A 24178-nucleotide genomic window follows, 5' to 3' on the forward strand; every position below is an offset into this window, starting at 1 on the left:
ACATTAAATCATTAATACTATTTGGTCACAGAATGGCTATTCCATTGTACAGTTAATTAGGACACAATATCGCTCTATAAATTACATAATGTTGTAATGCATAGTCTTATTTGTATTAGTATCGTGTGAAGGGCTAGGGGAGGGTTATATGAGCAATTCATGGTTTTTTAGGAATTTGTGAATGTACAACAGCGGTTTAATATTTGGTACTCCTAGAAAAGAATCTATGGTGAAAGGAGGGTACTGCCCCAATTTATTGAGAAAAGCAAGCAACCTGTCTCTGCCCTTGTTGAGTAATGGACATTGCCAGATGACATGGTTTAAATCCTGTTGATCATAACCACATGGACAATTTGAGTTCTGAATATATCCAACTCTTGCCAACGAGGAACCAAGATGGTAATGGTTGGAACGAATCCTATTGACCCAACAAATAAAGTCTCTAGCAAGGTTTTTTTTTGAAAACCAAGGGGATGTCTTCGGTTGGAAGAAACGTGAGAAAAATTTAACACCCTTGTATTTAGCCTCCTCCTTAAGGGAATTAAGATTGTTTTTGAGGGCTTGATTTTTGAAGGATTGTGAAAAGTCTGACCAAGGACATAGGTATTGGGGAGAAATGTCAAGTTTTAATCGCTAATGTTGATGAGTCGAACAATAAGTTTTACTACGATACTGAAGATCTGACTATACCTACAGGTTGTTATGAATTGAGTGCTATAAATGATCTTTTGCGTACATTGATGCATGAGGCGGATAATGAAGATGTCATTATTCTACGTGCTAATAATAATACGTTGGAAAGTGAAATAAAGTGTAAATATCTGATCGATTTTACAAAACCTAATAATATAGGTTCTTTATTTGGTTTTTCGTCAGATCGCATTATTCAGCCGAACACTCTAGCCGAATCAGACCAGCCCGTAAACATTATAAGGGTCAATATAATTTACGAATTGAATGTAATATTACTGCTGGTGCATATACAAACGGCAAACCTCAACATGTTATACATGAATTTTTTCCAAGCGTGCCACCAGGCTATAAAATCTCGGAAACACCGAAAAACGTCATTTACTTGCCAGTCATTGTGAAAGTAATTGACCGTCTTACTTTGCGCATTCTCGATCAGGAAAACCGTCTAGTAAATTTCGGTGGGGAAGAAATTACAATTCGATTACACATTAGAAAATGCTAATTTACAAGAATACTTATAAATCACCGATACCAGATAAGCCTATCACCAGTCCAACAGTTGCTGCAGGAGCAGATACATTGGGTGGGGATTACGTTAGAAGACCGCTAACAAGAAAAAATATAACCTTTCTTCAATCACTGGGTTTCAAGGTCAGAAATAAAAATGGACCTGTTGGACGTAACCGCACAACTTGTGTACGACAATCGCATTACTAAAATGGAAATACATGCTTACAATCCGTATGCAAATGCATCATTGGGAAATAGTGACGAAATTCGAATTCCAATACAACAGCAAGATTTAATTCTTCTACCATGTGAGAGTTACCTATACATAGAGGGAAAATTAATCGAGGGCACTCGTGCTCAGGGTGCAACAGTTCAAGATATAGTGGGACTTGACTGCAATTCCATGGCATTCTTGTTCGATGAAATTCGCTATGAATTGAATGGTATTGAGATTGACCGCAGTAAGAATGTGGGTATTACTAGTTCCATGAAGAATCTCATTTCTCTGACTGGGGAGGAGAGTACGAGTCTACACCATTCAGGATGGTTTCTATCAGATTATAAGCCTACGAAATATTTTAATTTTTGCGTACCACTGAAAATGCTGTTGGGTTTTTGTGAAGACTATAGAAGAGTCATGATAAATGCACGTCATGAGCTCGTTCTCATTCGAGCGCGTAATGATACGAATTCGTTATACTCTTCAACGAAAATCACCTACTCCAAAATTGATGTTCAAAAAGTGCAATGGAGAATTCCTCATATATCATTGAATGAATACACAAAACTTCAATTTCTACGTATTATCGACCAAAACAAAAGCCTCACCATGGCTTTTCGATCATGGGAATTCTACGAATACTCGCTTCTACCAGAAACACAGAGGCATACGTGGGCTCTAAAAGCTGCAACACAATTGGAGAAGCCTCGATACGTAATTCTAGCATTTAGAAGAAATAAGAAGAATACACAGCATATGAAGGTGCTTGACTTCGATGATAGTTTTGATTGTGATATTAAAGTCTATCTTAATTCTAAATTTTATCCGTATGATCGACTTGATACTGATACTGAAAAATCACGATTTTCTGTACTATATGATATGTATGTTAAATTTATCCAATCCTATTATGTTGGAGAAAAACCGTCGAAACCAATGCTTGATTACAACAATTTCTTAGAATATGGCCCTCTCTTTGTCATTGATTGTTCGCATCAAAACGAATCTATTAAATCTGGCACAGTTGACGTTAAAATAGAGATCGATTGTTCTAAAAATATTGCAAGTAATACTACTGCGTATTGTTTATTTATACTTGATAAAATTGTTGAATATAACCCGCTTACAAGTATTGTTAGAAATGTAAGTTAATCGTTAATAGTTAGAAATGTAAGTTAATCGCTAATAGTTAGAAATGTATGTTAATCGCTAATAGACTATAGTTAAGCTTATCATTATAATGAAGGAAAAAAATAATAAATAAGATATAATAATCATTTATTTGTATTTAAATCATTCCTTACAAATGTTTTCTAAATTAATCTTTTGAAATTTGACTAACAATTGCAAATGTCATATTATTGTAATTTTCACCATGATACGTAAATGTTAATATTTGATTTGAAGCTGCATCTTGAAAATTCTTGAATTGTTCTGGTTTTTCCAGTAATGCCATCATCCTCGCAGGCAAGAAGAACCATTCCTTCGTAACCAGCTTTGCTATTATTCTCTCTCCATATTTGGTTTTAATTTTCGATAATTCAGTTATTCGGTATGACCCCCCAATCTCCAAAGTATTCAGTTTTATAAAAGTTTTTGGTTCTACAGTTGCGAGTTCATTAATCTTAGTTAAATCCATTTCTATAATAATAAAATAATATTAAGAATAGAGAATAACGTAAAAAGAAAAAATAATTCTTACCTTCTAATGATTGTCTACGACAATTACGTGACAATAAAAAAATATTCTGTCTGCAACGTGAAACTGGTACTTTGCACTGCTTGAAGCTGCAATACTGCTATTACACCACAATAAAATATTATGACTGCAGCGTTACAGACTTGAACTTTCGACTGCTTCACGCTTCTAATCGAGACTGAATGAAATTTCCTAATTGCTAGCGTGGGTGACTTTGAATAATATCCTAGGAGGGAATAAGATATACACACATGGAAATTGAGAGTAGGGGAAGTGTTGCAGGCAAACGAAACTTGGGTGGCTTTGAATAATATCGTAGGAAGGGATAAGATATACACGCTTATTGGAAATTGAGAGTGGAGGGACTGTTGCAGGCGAACGACATTTTTGATGGGTTACTCACTCATGATTGTAGATTTCAAAGAGAATTCATTATTTTAAACCTGTTGATACATGTATTCTTTAGATCAAGTAGTTGTTAATTAAAATAAATAAATCCATTTAATTATATACACGTTCCTTATATAAAGTGACATCAGTCTAGAATATAAACTTTTCATTGTTTAAAAGCAAGTCGTGAGATACACGTTCTTCAGATCAAATAACCGTCATCTAAAACAAATATATTTAATTCAAACGTGTCATAACACGTACTAGATGGTGCAGATAGTCACGTTCCTCAGATAAAGTAATGACAGTTTAAAATATAAACTTTTCATTATTTAGAAACGAGTCGTGAAATATACGTTCATTATTACTTGGGTTGGGAATACTAGCATCTTAAGGACATATCCTGAGTGCAGCTTAAAATTTACGAGCGCATCAATGGCTTTTCGACAGTCTTACGTCACACTGTGACTCTGTTTAGCACGTGGGATCATTTGTCTGCTCTGCTTGTGAGAAAAGTCTTGAGAAAAAAATAGCTAGAGGCTGGTTTAGAGGGTAAAATATGGTCAGAAAATATCGAGCGCATCAATGGCTTCTTGACAATCTTACTTCACACTGTGACTCTGTTTAGCACGTGGGCTCATTTATCTGACCTGTTTGTGAGAAAAGTCTCGAAAAAAATAGCTAGAGACTGGTTGAGAGGGTAAAATATGGGCAGAAGGTATCGGGTCAGTTTTAGAGAGCCCTGGGAAAGCTCATAGGAGGAACATTGGGTGGTCCCTAGAATTTCACTCCCCATTGTTTCGCAAAAGGAAAAATAATGTCTGTTAACTATGTGACATGTAGAGCATGCTTACAGGAAGATGTAATGAATAATCTATTCACTTATAATATGTTTACAGTAATTTTTATTCAATATTCAAAAGATTTAACATATAATACTTTTATTCAATATATATATATATATATATATATTAAATGAGCTTGTATAATCGTTATTAATTGATCTTTTAAATATCATTTCATTACCTGAAAATTATTAGTTGCATAGTACCTTAAAGTGATGAGTAATTGCATTACAGGGTCTATAGGTAAACCTCTTCTATCAGGTTTTTTTAAATATTCTTCAACTACAGGTAACAAACCATACTTTATGCTTTCTTTAGCGAATCTGTACCTTATTTTAAAATTATTTTCGTCATAAAATTCAAAAGGATTGAATCTGTCACGTAAATAACATCTGTTACGGTGTATTCTAACAGTATTTCGCTCTTCATCCGACGTTGAATCGGATGAAGATTGAATACTTATGTCAAATTGTCCCAAAATATTTATTTCTTCCATTTTTGGCCTAAATATATGATTGTATATAACGTTGGTTTCGTTTAAATAATTAATTGTTTATTACACATTTTTACAACTTAAAAATAACAGAAATTTCCTTATTCGAAATTTGGATTAACTGATAATAAAATTCTTATAATTTCATATCACACATTATTTTCCCTAATATTATTTATTTCATTGAGCTGAATATAATTTTTTATATTAAATACTGGAAATATAATTGGTCAAATTTATCGAATTACACTGATCAGCATGTATAGAGTCCCTTGATGCATTTAGGAACCGCGTTATAAGGCCGCTCATCATCAATAACACAAGATGAAAAACGCGAGTTAGCATACATTTTGGATTAAAAAAACTTTGAATAATAAAATTTTAAGTTTTTTTACACAAAAATGTATGCTGAAACGCGCTCTTCCGTCTTGAGTTACAGATGGTGAGGAGTTTTATAAGGCGATTCCTAAATGCATTGAAAGACGCCATACATACCGATCAGTGTATATACATTCACATACTGCTGAAGTAACGGATTATCTGAAATCACGGAATTCTAAAACTTAAGTTCAAATTAGCTAATATATTGCTAAGATCAGTCTATGACCAGTTGAAGCTAAGATTATGTTAAGTTCAGTTTATTGAAAGCACCCTTGATTTCTGGTCTTGATACTCTGCTCGATAGTCCTAAACTAATTTAAAAATTTCAAACTATATAAGTAAATCCCTAGCTAAAAACATTCGCAACTAAAAGGTTTCATATATTTTTTAAATTATTATGGTTGGCACGCCTACTTAACCCGGCAGTAGCTTAACCCGAGGGTTTACTGTTGGTGCGGCGACACTTTACCACCCGACGTTAGTAATTTGGTTATTTAAGATTGGCAACACTGAGGTCATGAAATATTATAGCAAAGATGAATACCTTCTCAGTCATCCTGCCTATCAAACACACACGTTACATACACAACCATACATATTATGGATTATCTCTGTCACCTGATGTATTTGTAAACTTCTCTAAGTGTAGAGTCATTAGAAATAATTTTTATTTGAAACAAGTTATTGAAATAGAAGATTTTTAACGGAATTAAAAAGAATTTAAGAGAAAATTCCTAAGATCCTCAGTTATATTTTACATTCTATTTAAAGGAGGATGCTGTTGCAATAAAGTAGAAAACACAAAAATATTATCAGATAAGTCACAGTTTTGTAGTTATTTTTATTTGTTATAGTATGGGAACGAGATTCTTTGTTAAATTATTTGATGGTTTTCTTTTGCAGGCATTTTTAAATAACAGCCCAATTTTTGTCAATGAGATAAGTAAACATCAAGAATAAGTGCACTTCTCATCTTCAGTTAAAGCAGATATAGATAAGGATAGTGTGCAAATGACTGCGCCTTAAACATTTCTCAATCTGCCAGTCAAAGATGATTATGGTAAAATTTTAATCAAACAAGAAGTAGTACTACTATCATGTCTCGCAGCATATTTGGAATGTTACTGTGGAAAAACAAATCATCGTATCCAGTGTAAAAATCAATCTTAACTATGCTATTCATACGTAAGTGCTTTAAAATTTTTACTCAAATATTTATCCTTCACGCAGTATAAAAATACGTTACTGAAATAATGATAACAATATATAATAAAGTACATTTTGGTGTGAAAAGTACCTTGTCCACAGTGGGAAATTGAATCGTGTGTGGTTCGGCTAGTTTCACTCTGTAATTTAACATGGAAAATGATATACTACACTATAGTTAAAAGCACACACGATTCAATTTCCCACTGTGTACAATGGAACACTTTTAATAAAAGTAGTATCTTTTATTTTTAATTTAATTTAACATGCATTATTAGATACTTGAAATATTATTTCATCAGAATTTTGAAGATATGCATTTTTTATTTTAATTAATTTATTTAAAACTTCTTCACGGTTTTCTTTATTGATAATCAATTCAGGCATATTTTCTTTATGTATTACACTTATTTCTATTTCTTTTTGACCCATATTTATTACAGCGCTTAATGTATTCATTTCTTCTTGCCGTTTTAATTGTTTTATGCTGCTAAATTCTTCCATTAATTTTATAATTTGTATAATAGTTTCTTTATTATTTTCAATTTTTTGAATTTTATTATAGAATTCAATAACTTCATTATTGAAATCCAAGTCTTTTGTTTTTTTCTCTCTAGATTTGTAAATGTTCTTTTGTATTTGAGAAATTTCAATTTTTTTTCATGTATTATCATTTTTATTAGGCCTTAAAAGAAAATAAAAATATTAATATTTATTTCCAATTTTATTTTACAGGAGAATTATTCATTAAAATATTTTAGAAACAACTATTACAGTCGTAAAAATGGTTTTAAAGCATAGCAGAACATGATTCTAATTAGTGTGGAACAGGTTAACAGAAATTGAAAAGATTGTTCATTAAAGTGAAAAGCTTATTCGTATTGAATATTGGTTACCTTTTTCCAAGTAATAGTAATTATAATAATAAAGGGATTTTCAAAGAGGTTCTTACATTTAGGAAGAACTGAACAGATGTTAATAGAAATTGGTAAATATACAAATTTTACTTACTAATAAAAGAGTTTATATCTGGTCTTTTTCCTAGATGTGCATTGAATTTGCTGTTAGAGGACTCGGAAAAGTTATTAGTCCTATTTTCCAATTGAAAAATAGAAAAATGTTCAGGTCTTATTTCTTTTATCCAAAATTTCTCGTAATAAGATAAATAATTAGTAAACAAATCTCCAAATTGTAATTCAGTTATTTGTCTTATTAATTGAAACGTATCATGTATACGATAATGCGGTAATAGTGCTAATAATGTTAATTTCCTAATGATTATAAATCTCTCGGGATATAAGTTCTTATTCTTAGATTTACTTATTAATGAGAGATGTTGGGCTTTTTTGATTAATGCCTAAAATCACAAAACAATTAAATTTAATTTCTTATGTGATCTAACTGACATAATTAAATTGGATTAAGAACTCAAAGGTTGTTTGAAAATAGGTGCTTTTAGAATAGATTTTTTTTTATCGCATACAATTGTAACTGATCTAAGAGGCTTTCAAAAATCCTGTACGTACGTATTAATAATTTATAATTTCATTCAGTTGCTCACCTATCGATTAATCTTATCAAATGGTCAAAAACAATTAAATTAATGAATGTTTTTGTTAAAAATTTTTATCTTCCGAGATGTTTACATAAGTTTTCTTAATTTTTGAATATCTACAGTGTATAATTAAAAAAATTTCTTGCATCGTCGTCGAGAAAGTTAAAAGTCAACATACTTTTTTTTAGTAGAGTTTGAGTAAATACTTTCTTAAAATCTTAAACTGCATTAAGTAACAGAGTTTAAAAAATAACATTTTTAACTGACTTATTTATTCGTATAATGTTAGATGTTAATAAAGGGCAATGTAAAATAGCTGCAATTAAACTTACTTGAGAATAATGAAAAAAGCAATGTATAACGCGTATATTCGGAAATACAATTTTTATAGCATTTGCTGTTGCTTTTTCAAAATCCATCATTGCTATATTTGGTTTAAAATCAACGAAATTTGATTTTATGAAACTGAAAACGTTAATATAATCTATTGTACGCCTGTTTTTCATTAATATTCAGAAACATGGAATATTCTAATTAAAATAAATATGAAATTAAAAATAATTGTTATGTAATTGTAATTAAAAATAGTAGAAGAAGAAATAATACTTACTTTATTACCTAGAGCATTACTTGCTATTGAAATAATTAACAATTGTATGTTCTTATCCTTAAATTAGGAACTGATTTGAAAGTCCCATCTATAAACAGTTTATCTGCATATGCCAATAAGCTTTGGAAAAAATATTTATCATAAAATAATACATTCAGTATGTTTTCATTATCATCTTGAGAGACAGAAATATTTAAACTAATCTTTTCACAATATTCATCATTATTTAAATATTCTGCTAAATTTGATAGAGTTTTTTCTCTCAATACAATATTTGACTTATTCTCTCTTTTCTTCATAAATCGCTGTAGTGTTCGTCTGCAGGTGGTGAACGGTATCTCGTTTGCAATGGATGAATTACTAATTCGTGAAATAAAACAATTTTTTATAAAAATATAAAAGTAGAATAGGAAAATAATTTTTTAATTGATCACAGTGCATTAAATTATTTTTAAATAGATATAAATAATGATATGCTTACTTCAATATTGCAGAATTATAAATTTGTTTAGGCTTTATGTATATAGTTGTTGCTGTAGTTTTTATATTATTTAAAATTAATGATCTTTTATTATTCTCTATTTCAGGTTCGTGGTTATGAGCAATATTAGCAGGGTGAAATTTATTATTGAAAAATTGACCGTGGGCTTTGCATCCTAGCTTTTGATTTTTTATGGAATATAAATACCTAAATGGAAAATATTCTTAAAAAGAATAGTATTATAGATAACGGAATACCTTTAGAATATTAGAAATACAATTTATTTTTTTTTCTATTTTTGATAAAATATCTAAATTCATTGAATATCCATAATTTCCTTTCAGACTTATTTTCAGAACTCATAATGAGACAAACTGAATTAAAATATTGAAGGATTTAAAATAATTTGTAACTTTTGCTATAAAATTATTTACTTTGACGTGCAATAACATGTTCCGACATGAAGTATAAATATAATACGATATATATATACAAAAACAAAAGAAGCCTGTTTTTGGTCGTATATGCAATAGTTGTTCACTACAACACAGCAAAAGGTAGGGTACTAATCCCTGGTAGCAAAACTGTTAATTTTGACGTCATTATATAGAATCAAATTTGATTTTTATACTACTCGGAAACCCGATAACCAAATTATATGAAATATAATTTCATATGCTAACAGTTTTTGTCAATGGCTGCGTTTCAAAACTATAGCGCTATGGTAGCGCTAAATAAAATACGTGTCATGATTGGTCAAACTGATTCAACTGACCAATCATGATATAGCGCTACCTTAGCGCTTAGGATTTGAAACGCAACCAATTATTCATATTAGCAGTTAATATACATTGAAAAAATTAAATAAATCCTTAATTGAAACTAAAATAAATTGAAACTATTAATTCATCTAATTGCATTTGATAATTTTTCAAATCGTATTTCTTTAGTACAATACTTTCAATTTTTATACATGTTTATATGTATTTAATTCGACATAGAATACTATATATGTTCTATCATTTTAAATTAAGGAAAACTTATAATATGTTATTGGAAAATAGTCCATTTTTTAAAATTACTGTTTTTAGTTCAAATTAAACAAAATTGATAGTTCCCCGTATTATAAGATCCATAGCAATTATTACATTAAAGAATAATGCAACCAGAAATACAATACGTTGCATTTTTCATTATTTATATGAGGATGATTCTTTATACATGTTTAACGTTTTTTGTTATGATAATATTTTTATATTTTAAAAAGGTACTGATTACTCGAAACGAATAGCTGAAGCTTTTGATTATTATGATAAAATCTTTCAATTTACGTTTACCTATTGTATAATAGAGTTATATCATTTGCATTGTATTTCATTCTTGTAATCAGTCAAAAAGTTATTCCTGTAATAATATTATAATCAGCATCTTTCCTGTAACATAATAAAGAAAAGTAAAAATGAAATTTATGTATGTTTTAGAAATATGTGGAATAATTAAAATATAAAACGCATGCAGAAGTAAATAAAAATATATTTAATTTACTTGGTCTTTATTGCACTCAGAATATTCAGACGCAAAAGGAAATCATGAATTTTACACTGCCAGATAACTATAGTAAAAATTGACAAATTTGATTTTTGCCAAATTATAGTACAATGCAGAATATGGTGTCACTCAAGGTAACTAAATTATGACTTTAAGATACTATTTTGTGATATCAACTTTATGATATCATTTTTTATCTCAACTGCTGTGAAATATTCTGACTGGGTATATTCTTTTATATTATTATCATGTAACATTTCAGTTCAACGTTCTAATACAAATTTTAAAGCACTTACGTATGAATAGCATAGTTAAGATTGATTTTTACACTGGATACGCTGATTTGTTTTTCCACAGTAACATTCCAAATATGCTGCGAGACATGATAGTAGTACTACTTCTTGTTTGATTAAAATTTTACCATAATCATCTTTGACTGGCAGATTGAGAAATGTTTAAGGCGCAGTCATTTGCACATTATCCTTATCTATATCTGCTTTAACTGAAGATGAGAAGTGCACTTATTCTTGATGTTTACTTATCTCAATGACAAAAATTGGGCTGTTATTTAAAAATGCCTGCAAAAGAAAACCATCAAATAATTTAACAAAGAATCTCGTTCCCATACTATAACAAATAAAAATAACTACAAACCTGTGACTTATCTGATAATATTTTTGTGTTTTCTACTTTATTGCAACAGCATCCTCCTTTAAATAGAATGTAAAATATAACTGAGGATCTTAGGAATTTTCTCTTAAATTCTTTTTAATTCCGTTAAAAATCTTCTATTTCAATAAGTTGTTTCAAATAAAAATTATTTCTAATGACTCTACACTTATAGAAGTTTACAAATACATCAGGTGACAGAGATAATCCATAATATGTATGGTTGTGTATGTAACGTGTGTGTTTGATAGGCAGGATGACTGAGAAGGTATTCATCTTTGCTATAATACTTCATGTCCTCAGTGTTGCCAATCTTAAATAACCAAATTACTAACGTCGGGTAGTAAAGTGTCGCCGCATCCTGGGTTTACTCCTTATCTAGGGAATTTTAACTGTAGCAAAATGGAGTTTGTCCTTAGCTGTCAAATGGCGCGGTTAACTTTAATTTTTAATTCTAAACAAGAATAATATTTTCGGAAATCGATTGCGGAAAAGAAGGAAGGATTTTAATACATAACAGAGAAGAAAAAATATATCAGATGATTATAAATTAATAACAAAAAATGAAAATTATTGTGAATTTATAAGGAAATATAATTTGTGGTTATTTTATTTCTGTTACAGGCTAAATCCTATTCTTCATGAGTTTAAATCGCAGGAAAGAAATACTTAAAGACCAATGAATGAAAAAGGACTATTTTATAAAGCATTTCTGTGTGGCCCAGTCATTTCTATAATTGTGACATAATGTTGTAATAGTGAATATGTAAGCGATTACTGTGTATACAAAAGAAATTTTATTACAAAATAATAATAATGTATGATAATGCTTTTATTCCTATTATTATAAATTAAAGCTAGTTCAATTAAAATTTATTATTTTAATTTCTTCCTTAACCATACACAAATTCTATACGTACATTGTAATTAAATATTCTTGTAGAATCTATCTTTAAGCTACCCTAACAAAATTGTAACTATTTTAAATCTACATGTCATAACTATTTGCTTCAATGATTTTTATTATTCAATGTGAGACAAATTGCATAGAGGTTCTGCTAATTTCTTATTGATCAGTCACATGCTTCCATGTCTCGTATGACATTTATTTGCCTTGATTGTTCCTTCTTCTAGTTTTCAACACATATACCAATAATTCTCTAGTTATTTTCAAATATGCTCAGATATGCTTATTCTGCTTTCTAATTGTCTCTATAATAATTAGGATGATTGGTAAACTATTGCTGTATTAAATTTGAAGAATGGACACTGGACTTATACTTCAATATGTTTGGCACCTCACCTATATGATATCTTTTCCTTCCGTTTGAGAGGATATTGTTGACCAATACGTTTATGTATACTGCTGAGTTCATCTTGTTTTCATCTTCATATTATATTTTCCAGCTATATATTTGGATATCCATTCCCAATATGCAATACTTATTTTATTATTCTTATTTGTTCATGAAACTTATCTGTCCTAAAACCTTAATTTATCTAGTCACCATGTGCATTTGCTATGATTTTCAGATGATTGACATATCTTTCTATCAATCCTGACAACATTATAATAAGAGTAAGGAAATAAGAGTATTCTATATTCAAAATGTATATTCAAACACGTTGCTGAAAAACTACTTGAAGCTAAAAAATAAGATGAACTCAGTATTATACCCATAACTTTTAAGGAACTTTATCTATCTAAGTATTATGAGAACTGTAACGAAGTTCCCCGTTACGTATGCAAGATACCGAATAAAAAGTAAGAAAGCTACCGAACAGTGGATATTATTAATCCCTACGTTACCGACTCGTGAGATAGGCTCACGAGTGGATTATAGCTAACGTCAAGGATAGACCCCGTTGACAGGCAGAGGCCCGAATGAAAAGACCGGCGCTCCAGTAAACGATGTCCAGGTTGTCCTGAGAAGTAAGGCAGGGCCATGCCAAACAACCCAGGCAACCTGAGATAAGGAGAAGCGGCCTCGGGGAGTCCTAAAGGAATGACAGTGTCTATAAGTCCCCACGAGGAGGGGAAATAGAACATCGAGTCTGGCTTGAACGCTGGTTACGCGCGTCAAGCAGGCTGCGCGAATGTCGTGCGCAGACTGCCATAGCAGGCAGTCGGAACGCGACCATGAGACTGTGCTGATGTGTCCGTGCGTGCTGGTGAGCGCGTGACGCGGCACTCAGACAGCCATGGGTCGGTTCGCGTACGTGGGGCGTGTGCTATAGGCCAGCTTGCACGTACGTCACGACTGGATACCGGCCAATGCATAGTGGGTTGTGCAGGGGCGTAGTTAGCCCGTTGGAATGTGTCCCGGTGCCCTCCGTAATCCCATAGGCTTGCGCTATGGCTGGACGGGCCGCGAACATTGCCTCCGTGGTGGTCCGCTCCTGGCAAGCTCTATGCTTGGCAAAGGATACCGCATGTTCCCGCACTCCTCACCACCACCTGGGCGTGGGTGGTGAGGGATGAATGTATGCCCCTCAGCAGGTAGGTCTGCGAGGCTCGGACTTCCGTAAGGAACCCTCCCCTCTCTCCACGACCTAGCATACTGAGCAACCCTGGCTACCGCTACCGTCCATATGCATGGCCGCAGGGCCGTATAAGATGCATAGAGAATGGGGTCGAAGGACCCAATTGATAACGTAGGGTTGTTGGCCACCCAACTGACCAACTGGCGCCCTGATACCGATAGAAAAAGACGGGCGAAGGTAATGGGAAAACCCGTAGTGTGAGTGGCCCCTCACACTGACGGGAATAACCTTACAGAACATATCTCAGAGAAGAGAGGCCCAATTTAAATAGCATCATTCAAATGCCCATTTTCCAAATTTAATAAAACAATGGTTTAACAATCATTTCTATATTTATAAAATTAATTACAAATCAGCAGAATCATCTTATCTGCGTGTATTTAAAAATGATAATAAAATTATTGTCGTATGTTATAGACTAGAAGAAAATAGTGCAAAGGAGGCATATAAATATCATACAAGGTAATATGTCGAAGAATGTGACAGTCTCATAAGAAATTTGCAGAACCTCTACGCAATTTGTCTTGCATTGAATAATAAAAATGATTGAAACAAATAGTTATGATATGTACATTTAAAATAGTTACAATTTTGTTAGGGTAGCTTAAAGATAGATTCTACAAGAATATGTAATTACAATGTACGTATAGAAGTTGTGTATGGTTAAGGAAGAAATTAAAATAATAAATTTTTATTGAACTAGCTTTAATTTATAATAATAGGAATAAAAGCATTATCATACATTATTATTATTTTGTAATAAAATTTTTTTGTATACACAGTAATCGCTTACATATTCACTATTACAATATTATGTCACAATTATAGAAATGACTGGGCCACACAGAAATGCTTTATAAAGTAGTCCTTTTTCATTCATTGGTCTTTAAGTATTTCTTTCCTGCGATTTAAACTCATGAAGAATAGGATTTAGCCTGTAACAGAAATAAAATAACCACAAAGTATATTTCCTTATAAATTCACAATAATTTTCATTTTTTGTTATTAATTTATACTCATCTGATATATTTTTTCTTCTCTGTTATGTATTAAAATCCTTCCTTCTTTTCCGCAATCGTTTTCCGAAAATATTATTTTTGTTTACGATCCAAAATTGAGGGTTAACCGCGCCAATTGACAGCTACGGACAAACTCCCTAGAAATCCCTTCGCCCCTCTGATTCCTGCTTCCCCTCGCCAGGCGCAAGATATCTGCACCCAACTGTACTGGCAGTAATAACGGAACGCAGCCCTTGAATAAAACTCTTTGTGCTCTCAGTCCTGCCAACGTTGTAGACGAAAAGTTCCTCTAATGGGTGGTAAAGTGTCGCCGTCCTGACATCACTATCTCATAGCAAATTTGATGTACAACTAATACATAAGCTGCATATGTATGCGTGTATACAAGTAAATATGAGATATCTTAAATAAGAATTGGAGTAAAGTAGCATAGCGTGAGAAATAAGTAAGGCATTTAATTTGAATGAAATATAAAAATAGATTTAATATTATTAACTGAAAAGGATGATTTTTCTAATCACTTTATTAATGATATTAAATAGTTATTTGAAATTAAATACACATGAAAATTTAATAATCAGATAAGTTAATATTTTATATTTTGATTGCTATTGCATGAAGAAATTAGTGTTAGCAAACGTTCTCTGTATTAAAATAAAGATTTTATTTCGCAGGTTATTTCAAATGAATATGTCAGATTTTTCTCAATGGTGTGGTGTATTCTATGGTAAACTACAGTGATCCCTCCTTCAATTGATGCACAGATGGACATGGCTAACCGTTTAAGAAGAAGCTATGAAATAAAAAGCCTATAAATATAAAGATTGATATGCTGAATAAGTATTAAGTAAGTAGCAATATCATTACCACATGTAAATGAGTTAGAATCCATTGCAATTAATGAGAAAAACATAATATGATTTATTCGGCATAATACACAAGTGAGACCAACATGTATATTCTCACACGTATTAGGTTTTATATGTGCTTATTATCATCTCTGTATCTATTAGGTCATGTGCAAATCAAAATTTGTAATTATTAATATACAAGTAAATACAGAGATGATAATAAGCACATATAAAACCTAATACGTGTGAGAATATACATGTTGGTCTCACTTGTGTATTATACCGAATAAATCATATTATGTTTTTCTCATTAATTGCAATGGATTCTAACTCATTTACATGTGGTAATGATATTGCTACTTACTTAATACTTATTCAGCATATCAATCTTTATATTTATAGGTTTTTTATTTCATAGCTTCTTCTTAAACGGTTAGCCATGTCTATCTGGGCATCAATTGAAGGAGGGATCACTGTAGTTTACCATAGAATACACCACACCATTGAGAAAAATCTGACATATTCATTTGAAATAACCTGCGAAATCAAATCTTTATTTTAATACAGAGAACGTTTGCTAACACTAATTTCTTCATGCAATAGCAATCAAAATATAAACTATTAACTTATCTGATTATTAAATTTTCATGTGTATTTAATTTCAAATAACTATTTAATATCATTAATAAAGTGATTAGAAAAATCATCCTTTTCAATTAATAATATTAAATCTATTTTTATATTTCATTCAAATTAAATGCCTTACTTATTTCTCACGCTATGCTCCTTTGCTCCAATTCTTATTTCAGATATCTCATATTTACTTGTATACACGCATACATATGCAGCTTATGGATTAGTTGTACATCAAATTTGCTATGAGATCGCATCTTGAATAAAATGCTTCAAGCGCTAAGTGCTGCCAACCTCATAGAGCGAAATTACTACTCCCGGGTGGCAAAGTGTCGCCGCACCGTGATGTCCATATTATATCGATATATCGAAATATCGATATTTTGTATCAAGTTTACGTTGCACGATATATCGGTTTATCGATACTTAGATGTCGATATCGAATTTCGATATACTGACTTGCGCGAAACTGCATTTGTACTAATTAAGCTCAATTCACTCTGAACTTTCTTGGTAAAACTATATGAATGCATAATCGAAGCATGCGAAGAAAATTTAATTTCCTTCACAACTACCACAATTTAAAATTAAGAATTAACGGTATAAAAATTCGTTGAAATCTGATTAAACAAAATTGAAGGTATAAGTCTCTTTTTTAGTTAACAATTAAAAATTAATATTATGTTTAAGCGTAAATGTTTAACACGATTTTATTGTAAGCAATTTTAATTATATATTTTTATAACACATTTTTCAGGACCTTTTAATTAATGTTTTTCACAAGAATTAATTTAATCTCAGAAGTACTAGAATTCCCCTCATCAGTATGTGTGCAAATCCTTTCCATTATTTATCATTACTATTCTTTCCTTTTCTTTTTATATTTATATATTTAGTAAAGTTGATTTATCGTAAATAGTGTTCTCCAAACATTATATTAACTTATAGTGCTGAGCCTTGTATGGAAGTATTTTATAAAAACAGCTACTGGAGGAAAATGCAAGATATGTCAAGTAGAAGTAAAAAGAAGTGGGAACACAACCAATTTAAAAACTCATTTAACAAGATACCACCCAGATTTGGACTTGAACCCTGATTCTGTTATTAATAAAAATCCATCATTGAAAAGAAATATAACAATGGTCAAAATGATCTACATTATTTTGCATTCCATTTCTTCTAATATCACATGTTTATTCACTCATTTTAAAATTACAGACTGAATATGAAGTTGGCTTAGAAAATCTTGATGAACCTGATTGTTTAAATAATTTAATTTCATCTTCATCGAGCGCCACTATATCATCAGATTCCTTATCCGTAATGGAAAGTCCATATTTAAGAAAACAACCAAGAATAGACATGTCATTGTACAAGCAGAATTCATATCAAGGTAAAGTAAAAATGACAAAAGCTTTTAATTTTCATTCAGCGAAATGAACACTATATATGTGTATAACATCAATCATTATTATATATAATATTATTCTAGCTGGAGGTAACAAAGAAACAGAAATAAAAAACTTATTGTTATTCATGATTGCAAAAGACAATATGCCATACTTAACCGTAGCAAAGGAAGGCTTTCAAGCATTTATCAGATTGCTATGTCCTTTGTATAGAATTCCTAGCAGAAGTACACTAACGAGGCTTCTCGAACAGAAGTATGAAATTTTATCAGAGAAAATAAAATTATATCTCCATCAGACTGAATATTTATCGCTTACAACTGACATCTGGACCGATCCATTAAATGTTAAAAGTTATTTAGGGTTAACATGTCATTACATATATGATGACAAACATAAATCAGTGGCATTAGGAGTAACTGAACTGAATGATAAGCATAATTCTGAAAACCTTGAAGCGTGTCTTTTGAATACTGTAGATCAGTGGAAAATATGTTTTAATAGTATTATATGCATCGTCTCTGATAATGGGGCAAACATAAAAAAGGCTATAAAGGATGCATTTGGTGCAGATAAGCATCTTTCTTGTTTTGCACATAGCCTTCATTTAGTACCCTCAAAAATATTAGAATGTGATGAAATACATATGATATGCAAAAAAATTAAATCTATTGTTACTTATTTTAAAAAATTAGTAACTGCAATGGATTCTTTACGTGCTGTATCAAATTTGAAACTAATACAGTCTGTTGATACAAGGTGGAATTCGACCCACGACATGCTAGAAAGATTTATAGAATTGTCTGATAAAGTTGGATCAATACTTCTTAGATTTCCTGCTGCTCCAGTTATGGTTACTGCTACAGAATTACAAATATTAAAGGAATTTATAGAACTTTTAAAGCCGTTTAAAGAAGCAACTAAAATAATATGTGGTTGTGCGAAACAATGTCCCAAGTTGGCTCCGTACCTGTGGTCAGAAGGGAAGGTCTTATTCTAGAATAAAATATTCAAAGCCAAAGGTAAGAGGTAAAAGTAGTTTTTATTTAAATAAATAAAATGTACAAAAATATATTTACAAAAGAACCGCTAGACTAATGATCGACTTTCTAGGGAATTTGCTCTCGTCAACTTCTAGGGAATTTCGGTCTACGAAGATTCCCTAGAACCCCAGAAAACAGAATTCCCCCGAAAGGAACGCGGACTTAGAGGCTCCCGGACTGGGCAATTTTCCCTGGAGTATTCCCCAGTAAAATCCCCAGCCACGGGAGGAAGCGAAATAGGAGAAGTGGTTTTTAGGGAAGGGGAAGTCCCCTTACCCCTCGGCCTACTTCTCCTAGAGCTATAGTGGCTCCGAGCCACCCCAACCCCTAGGGTGAATGCTACCCCTCCCGCTACCCGACTCTTTCGAGAGCCCTGGACTTGAGGGTCGGAACACTGGGTCCGAGGTAGTCCTCGGAGGCAGTGTGGAGGGGAAGGAGAGGGTTAACTTCTCCCGGGCAGTACCCGGAGAAATTTCCCCTTAGGAGGGAGGATATTGCCGCAGAGGGGTAGTCCCCTCTTGGTAGGCGTTGGGTGGTTGGGTGATACTTACCAAAGTATGGTACCCAATGAGTTCGCCGGTGGAGGCGCTCTTGAATGGCCTGGTGGAGGCGCTGCCGTGGAGGCGTCAAAAAAAGCCGTGGAGGCGTCAAAAGATGCTGCTGTTGCTGCTGTCAAAAGCAGCGGTCGAGCAAGGCTGAGGTGCGACGGGTCCTTATCAAGGACCCATCTATATAATTCCGCGACACTAATCTTGCCAGCGAGAGAGCTGCTGCGGGCGCTGGCCACCTAGTGGCCAAGCGCGCAAGTAGTGTCGCTTCGCGGCCGCGACGCGCCAGGGCCAGATGACGCGCAAGCGCGCCGCGGAGAGAGGGACAGATAGAGCGGCTAGACGCTGTCGGTCTAGCCGTCTATTGTGAGCGCAATAGAAATGGGAGATATAACAGAGAAATGCGGAATCTACTTCGCAACATTTTCTGCTCCTCCCAATCTCGAACAAACCCCCCGTTGACGCGATGGCGTCAAGAAAAGAAAGAAGAAAGTTAACTCAGTTTAAAACAAGTTTATTTATAAAAATAAAAATAAAAGATATAAAACAGAACAGGACGACCTGAAGAGTCCCAGGAAGCCAAGAAGGAGAAAGTTAAGCGACCTGACGAGTCCCAGGAAGTTTGAGAAGGAAAGATGACAACCTGAAGAGTCCCAGGATGCCGTAAGGCAGGGTAAAGATAGACCCTGATGCGACCCCAAAGCAAGGGCTAAGAAGGGAGTTTACAAAGTTGCGAGAGACTCCGTTGGATCTCTTTTTTCGCGGTTTTAAGTATAGCTACGCGAGCTACCCCATCTACACCAGGGACTAGTTTGAGAATCCGCCCCAAGGTCCACATGCGCGGGGGGTTGTTGGGTACTTTGATCAGTACCAGATCTCCTTCACCAAATTCCGAGTTAGTGTTCTGCCATTTTGGCCTATTCTGCAACGTGTGTAGGTATTCGGAAGACCACTTCTTCCAGAATGTCTCGGTGATTCTCGTCACGGTTTGCCAACGATTTAATGATGATTCGCGTAAATACAAAGTGGAAAATTCCGGTTGAGAATTTAACGCCCGACCTGACAAGAAATGCCCCGGAGTGAGTACGTCCAACGACTCAGGATCATCATGTAACCGCGAAATAGGCCGTGAGTTGAGGCAGGCCTCAATCTTGGTCAGCAGGGTGGTCATTTCTTCGAAATTTGGCACGAAGACTCCGAGGGAGCGCTTTAGGTGGTGCTTCATACTTTTTACCGCACTCTCCCAAAGACCGCCCCAGTGAGGAGTGGCGACCGGAATGAATTTCCACTCGATTTCGCCGAAAGAATCGGTTTTCCGAGCGCGGGCGGCTTCTACAGCGCATTGGTAGGCGCGTTTGAGTTCTGCGTCCGCTCCTTGAAAGTTGAGGCCGTTGTCTGAGTACATGACGGCGGGTTTTCCACGACGAGAGATAAAACGAGATAGCGCGGCGAGGAAGGCCTCGGTATCCAGTCGAGAGACGAGTTCCAAGTGAACAGCACGGGTAGATAGACATACGAACACGGCCACGTAGCATTTTATGGCTTTTGCATTACGACCGTGATGTAATTTCACCGAAAAGGGCCCGGCATAGTCTACTCCGGTGTGTTCAAAAGTGAAACTGCGAGAAACCCGAGCGGCAGGAAGTGAACCCATGAGTTGGTTACCGAGTTTAGCGCGTTCGCGAACACACGTGATGCATTTATGAACACATGATTTTACTAGATTTCGCGCATTCACGACCCAAAACCTTTGTCGCAACGTGGACAAGGTTAATTGGAGTCCCCCGTGAAGTGTCTCTAGGTGGGTTTGCCTAATGAGTATGGCAGTTAAGTGACAATTAGGTAAAATAATGGGGTGTTTCATTTGTTCAGAAATTTCGGCGTTCCGAAGCCGCCCCCCTATTCTTAAGATTCCTTGTGAATCAATGACCGGATGTAAGGAAAGAAGCTTTGACCGCGACGGTAAACGTAACCCATGATTCAAGGCTGAGATTTCGCTCGCGAAGTGTGTTCGTTGAACAACCTTTACCAAGGCTTCAATCGAACTGCGAATTTCCGATGCAGACAGGAGGGAGTCCTCCCATTGGCCGGTTTTCCTGGTCCGCTGGACAAATCGAAGAACATAGGCCATAACTCGGACCAGTTTAGACCAAGACGAAAACTGATCAAAAAACCAACACTCAGTTGTGTCTAGTTGAGCGGTTAACGCTACTTTCCGACTTTCTTCCTCGGTTTCAAAGACCTGAACAGGTTTTGCGGTGTGCTCACGGAGAAAAGCAGGCCCATGCCACCAAAGTGAGTCCTCTGATAACTGTTGAACACTGGTTCCTCTTGAGCACAAGTCTGCCGGATTCAACTTAGTGGGTACATAATGCCAGCTGGCTTCCGGTAAATGCGTTTGAACGTACGAAACGCGATTGGCCACAAACGTCTTCCAATGGACGGGTTGCTTTGCTATCCAAGCTAACGCGACCTGTGAATCCGAGTAACACCGAATCGCATCACAACTCCCGACCAAGCTTGTCTTGACGTGAACCAACAACTTGACTAGAAGTGCGGCTGCAACCAACTCCAACCGAGGTATTGAAGTGGTCTTAATCGGCGCGACCTTTGTTTTGGACATCACTAAAGGTACCGAAAAATGACCGTTCTCATCCGTGAGACGTTCGTAAGCGACTGCACCGTAGGCCAGCTCTGAGGCGTCGCAGAATCCGATTAATTCGCGTTTTCTAGTAGTGAGTGATCGACCAGTCCATCGTGGAATACTCAAAATCTGTAAGTCGCAGAGCTGCTCATAGCACTTGAGCCACTTGGACTGAACAGGCTCAGGAATCTCTTCATCCCAAGAAAGTTTGAGTAACCAGGTGGATTGCATTAACTGCTTTAAAGTGATGACTATAGGAGAGATCCATCCCAAGGGATCAAAGATCTTAGCATTCTCTGATAAGAGGATGCGTTTGGTTAGTACACCAATAGACGAAGGAGAAACACGGAAGCGAAAGCTATCATCCCCGTGATCCCAATATATACCCAAGACTTTACTTGACCCAGCAGGATCCTCAAAGAAAGAGTGCAGCTCGGTAGGTTCAAGCGGGGAAGTCCCCGGCTGATTGAATGCCCATTTGCTCAAGGAGAAGCCCCCTTTTGCTAGTAGAGCGATAAGTTGTTCTCTGACCGAACTGAGTTGTTTTAAGTCATGAGCCCCGAAAAGTAAATCATCTACGTATGTAGAATATAACAAAACATCCTGCGCGAGAGGGAAGTCAGCCCCGTCCGTGGAAGCTAATTCGCGCAAAACTCGCGAGGATAAGAAAGGTGCCGGTCCCGTACCGTAGGTCACCGTGTTGAGTTCGAAAGCCTGAAGCTCACCGGAATCAGTCTTCCATAAAATGTTCTGATACTTGCGGTCCTCAAAACGCACAAGAATCTGTCGGAACATTTTAACAATGTCCGTCACGCCAACATATCGAAAGGCACGCCAATTCATTAGGATCCGCGTAATGTCCTGCTGGAGCTTGGGTCCAATGAATAACGTGTCGTTAACCGATACGCCAGTAGAGGTTTTAGAAGATGCGTTGAATACAACGCGAATCTTTGTTTTCTGGTCCTCGCCCAGTGAACCATGTTATATAACATATCTGTATATGCTACAGTATAGAAAATTTCATGTAATACTGCTTGTATAGATAATTGTAACATACTGGTACAGCTCTACTTCAGCATCAATCAACTGGATCAGATACGTATGATATACAGCGCAATGTTACATTGCTGTAATGTAAGATATATAGATATGTTATATAAAATTCTTTTTATTTCTTGCATAATATAAACGTATATGTTCTAGCTTCTTGTAAGGGAATTGTAATATAGGTATACGTGCGTGTGTGTTTGCATTTAAAGATTACAAAAATAAATGAGTCAATTCTATAAATTGGAAAAGTTGAGAAAACCGCCTAAAAAATTATCAGCACCATTCTACATTTTTATATAATTTTCCTCAACTATTCTAATCTAAAATTGACTCATTTATTTCTGAAGAAACAAATGAATTATATGTATCAATTTTTTTATTTTTCGGAAAACTAATTAATTATTACATTTTAAAGTGTCTTAAAACAGTATATATATATGTGAGACAAATGAAATTTGTAAATATAATAATTAATGTAATACTATTTGTTTTGAAGAAACTATGAAAATGCATACGAAATTATATGAAAATCGCTTATGTGTTAGTTATATGAAAACATAACATTTTTTAATATAGTAGTCATTTTTAAAGAAATTATAACATTGATTTAAAACAGTTATCACTCCAGGTAGGTACTGCACTAGTCAGACATGTGGTAAGTTTGAAATAAATGATTTCCTGTTTTCCATTTAAATAATTGATTCAGAAATATCAAATAGTCCAAACACAATGTATAACAAAATTTGTCACTTTTATTCTCGCATCAAATGTCAATTTGTCATCTATATTTATTCATTCTCTTTTAGAACTTAGTTTTTCTCTTCAAAAATTTGTAGTTTTTAAAAGTCATTTTAATCTTTAATATATGTACTCTACAAACTCACTGTTTCGATTTTTCGATTATTTTACGAAAACAAATAAAACTGTTATTTTTCCATTTAATTAACTATACTAAACAAAAAGTAATACAGACTGGTAATTACGTTGAACATTACTTTAAAAAATTGAAACAGTGAATTTGTGAAGTATATATTAAAGATTAAAATGACTTTTAAAAAACTACGAATTTTTGAAGAGAAAAACTCAGTTCTAACAGAGACTGAATAAATACATACAAAGATTGGCATCCAATGCGAA

The 24178-nt window shown here is 34.0% G+C and overlaps 1 protein-coding gene across 1 annotated transcript; it reads left to right on the top strand.

Annotated features, from left to right (window-relative positions):
* Window positions 1-2032: 2032 nt before the first annotated feature.
* LOC136777304 (zinc finger BED domain-containing protein 6-like) lies at window positions 2033-18756 on the top strand. The gene is made up of 3 exons (XM_066733470.1): window positions 2033-2137; window positions 17566-17740; window positions 17840-18756. The coding sequence occupies exons 1-3, from the start codon at window positions 2033-2035 to the stop codon at window positions 18754-18756; spliced, it is 1197 nt and encodes a 398-aa protein (XP_066589567.1).
* Window positions 18757-24178: the final 5422 nt, after the last annotated feature.

This window comes from Prorops nasuta, unplaced genomic scaffold, assembly GCF_024137725.1.
Source record: "Prorops nasuta isolate Cenicafe-Biocafe unplaced genomic scaffold, Cenicafe_Pnas_1.2 PNAS00011, whole genome shotgun sequence".
NCBI lineage: Eukaryota > Metazoa > Arthropoda > Insecta > Hymenoptera > Bethylidae > Prorops > Prorops nasuta.

What these genes read in the sequence shown, in the direction of transcription:
- LOC136777304 (XM_066733470.1), top strand. Translation starts at nt 2,033, where the DNA reads ATGGCTTTTCGATCATGGGAATTCTACGAATACTCGCTTCTACCAGAA. An exon ending in AATTGGAGAAGCCTCGATAC is followed by an intron (nt 2,138 to 17,565) that starts GTAATTCTAGCA and finishes TTAAAATTACAG; the next exon opens with ACTGAATATGAAGTTGGCTT. An exon ending in CAAGCAGAATTCATATCAAG is followed by an intron (nt 17,741 to 17,839) that starts GTAAAGTAAAAA and finishes ATATTATTCTAG; the next exon opens with CTGGAGGTAACAAAGAAACA.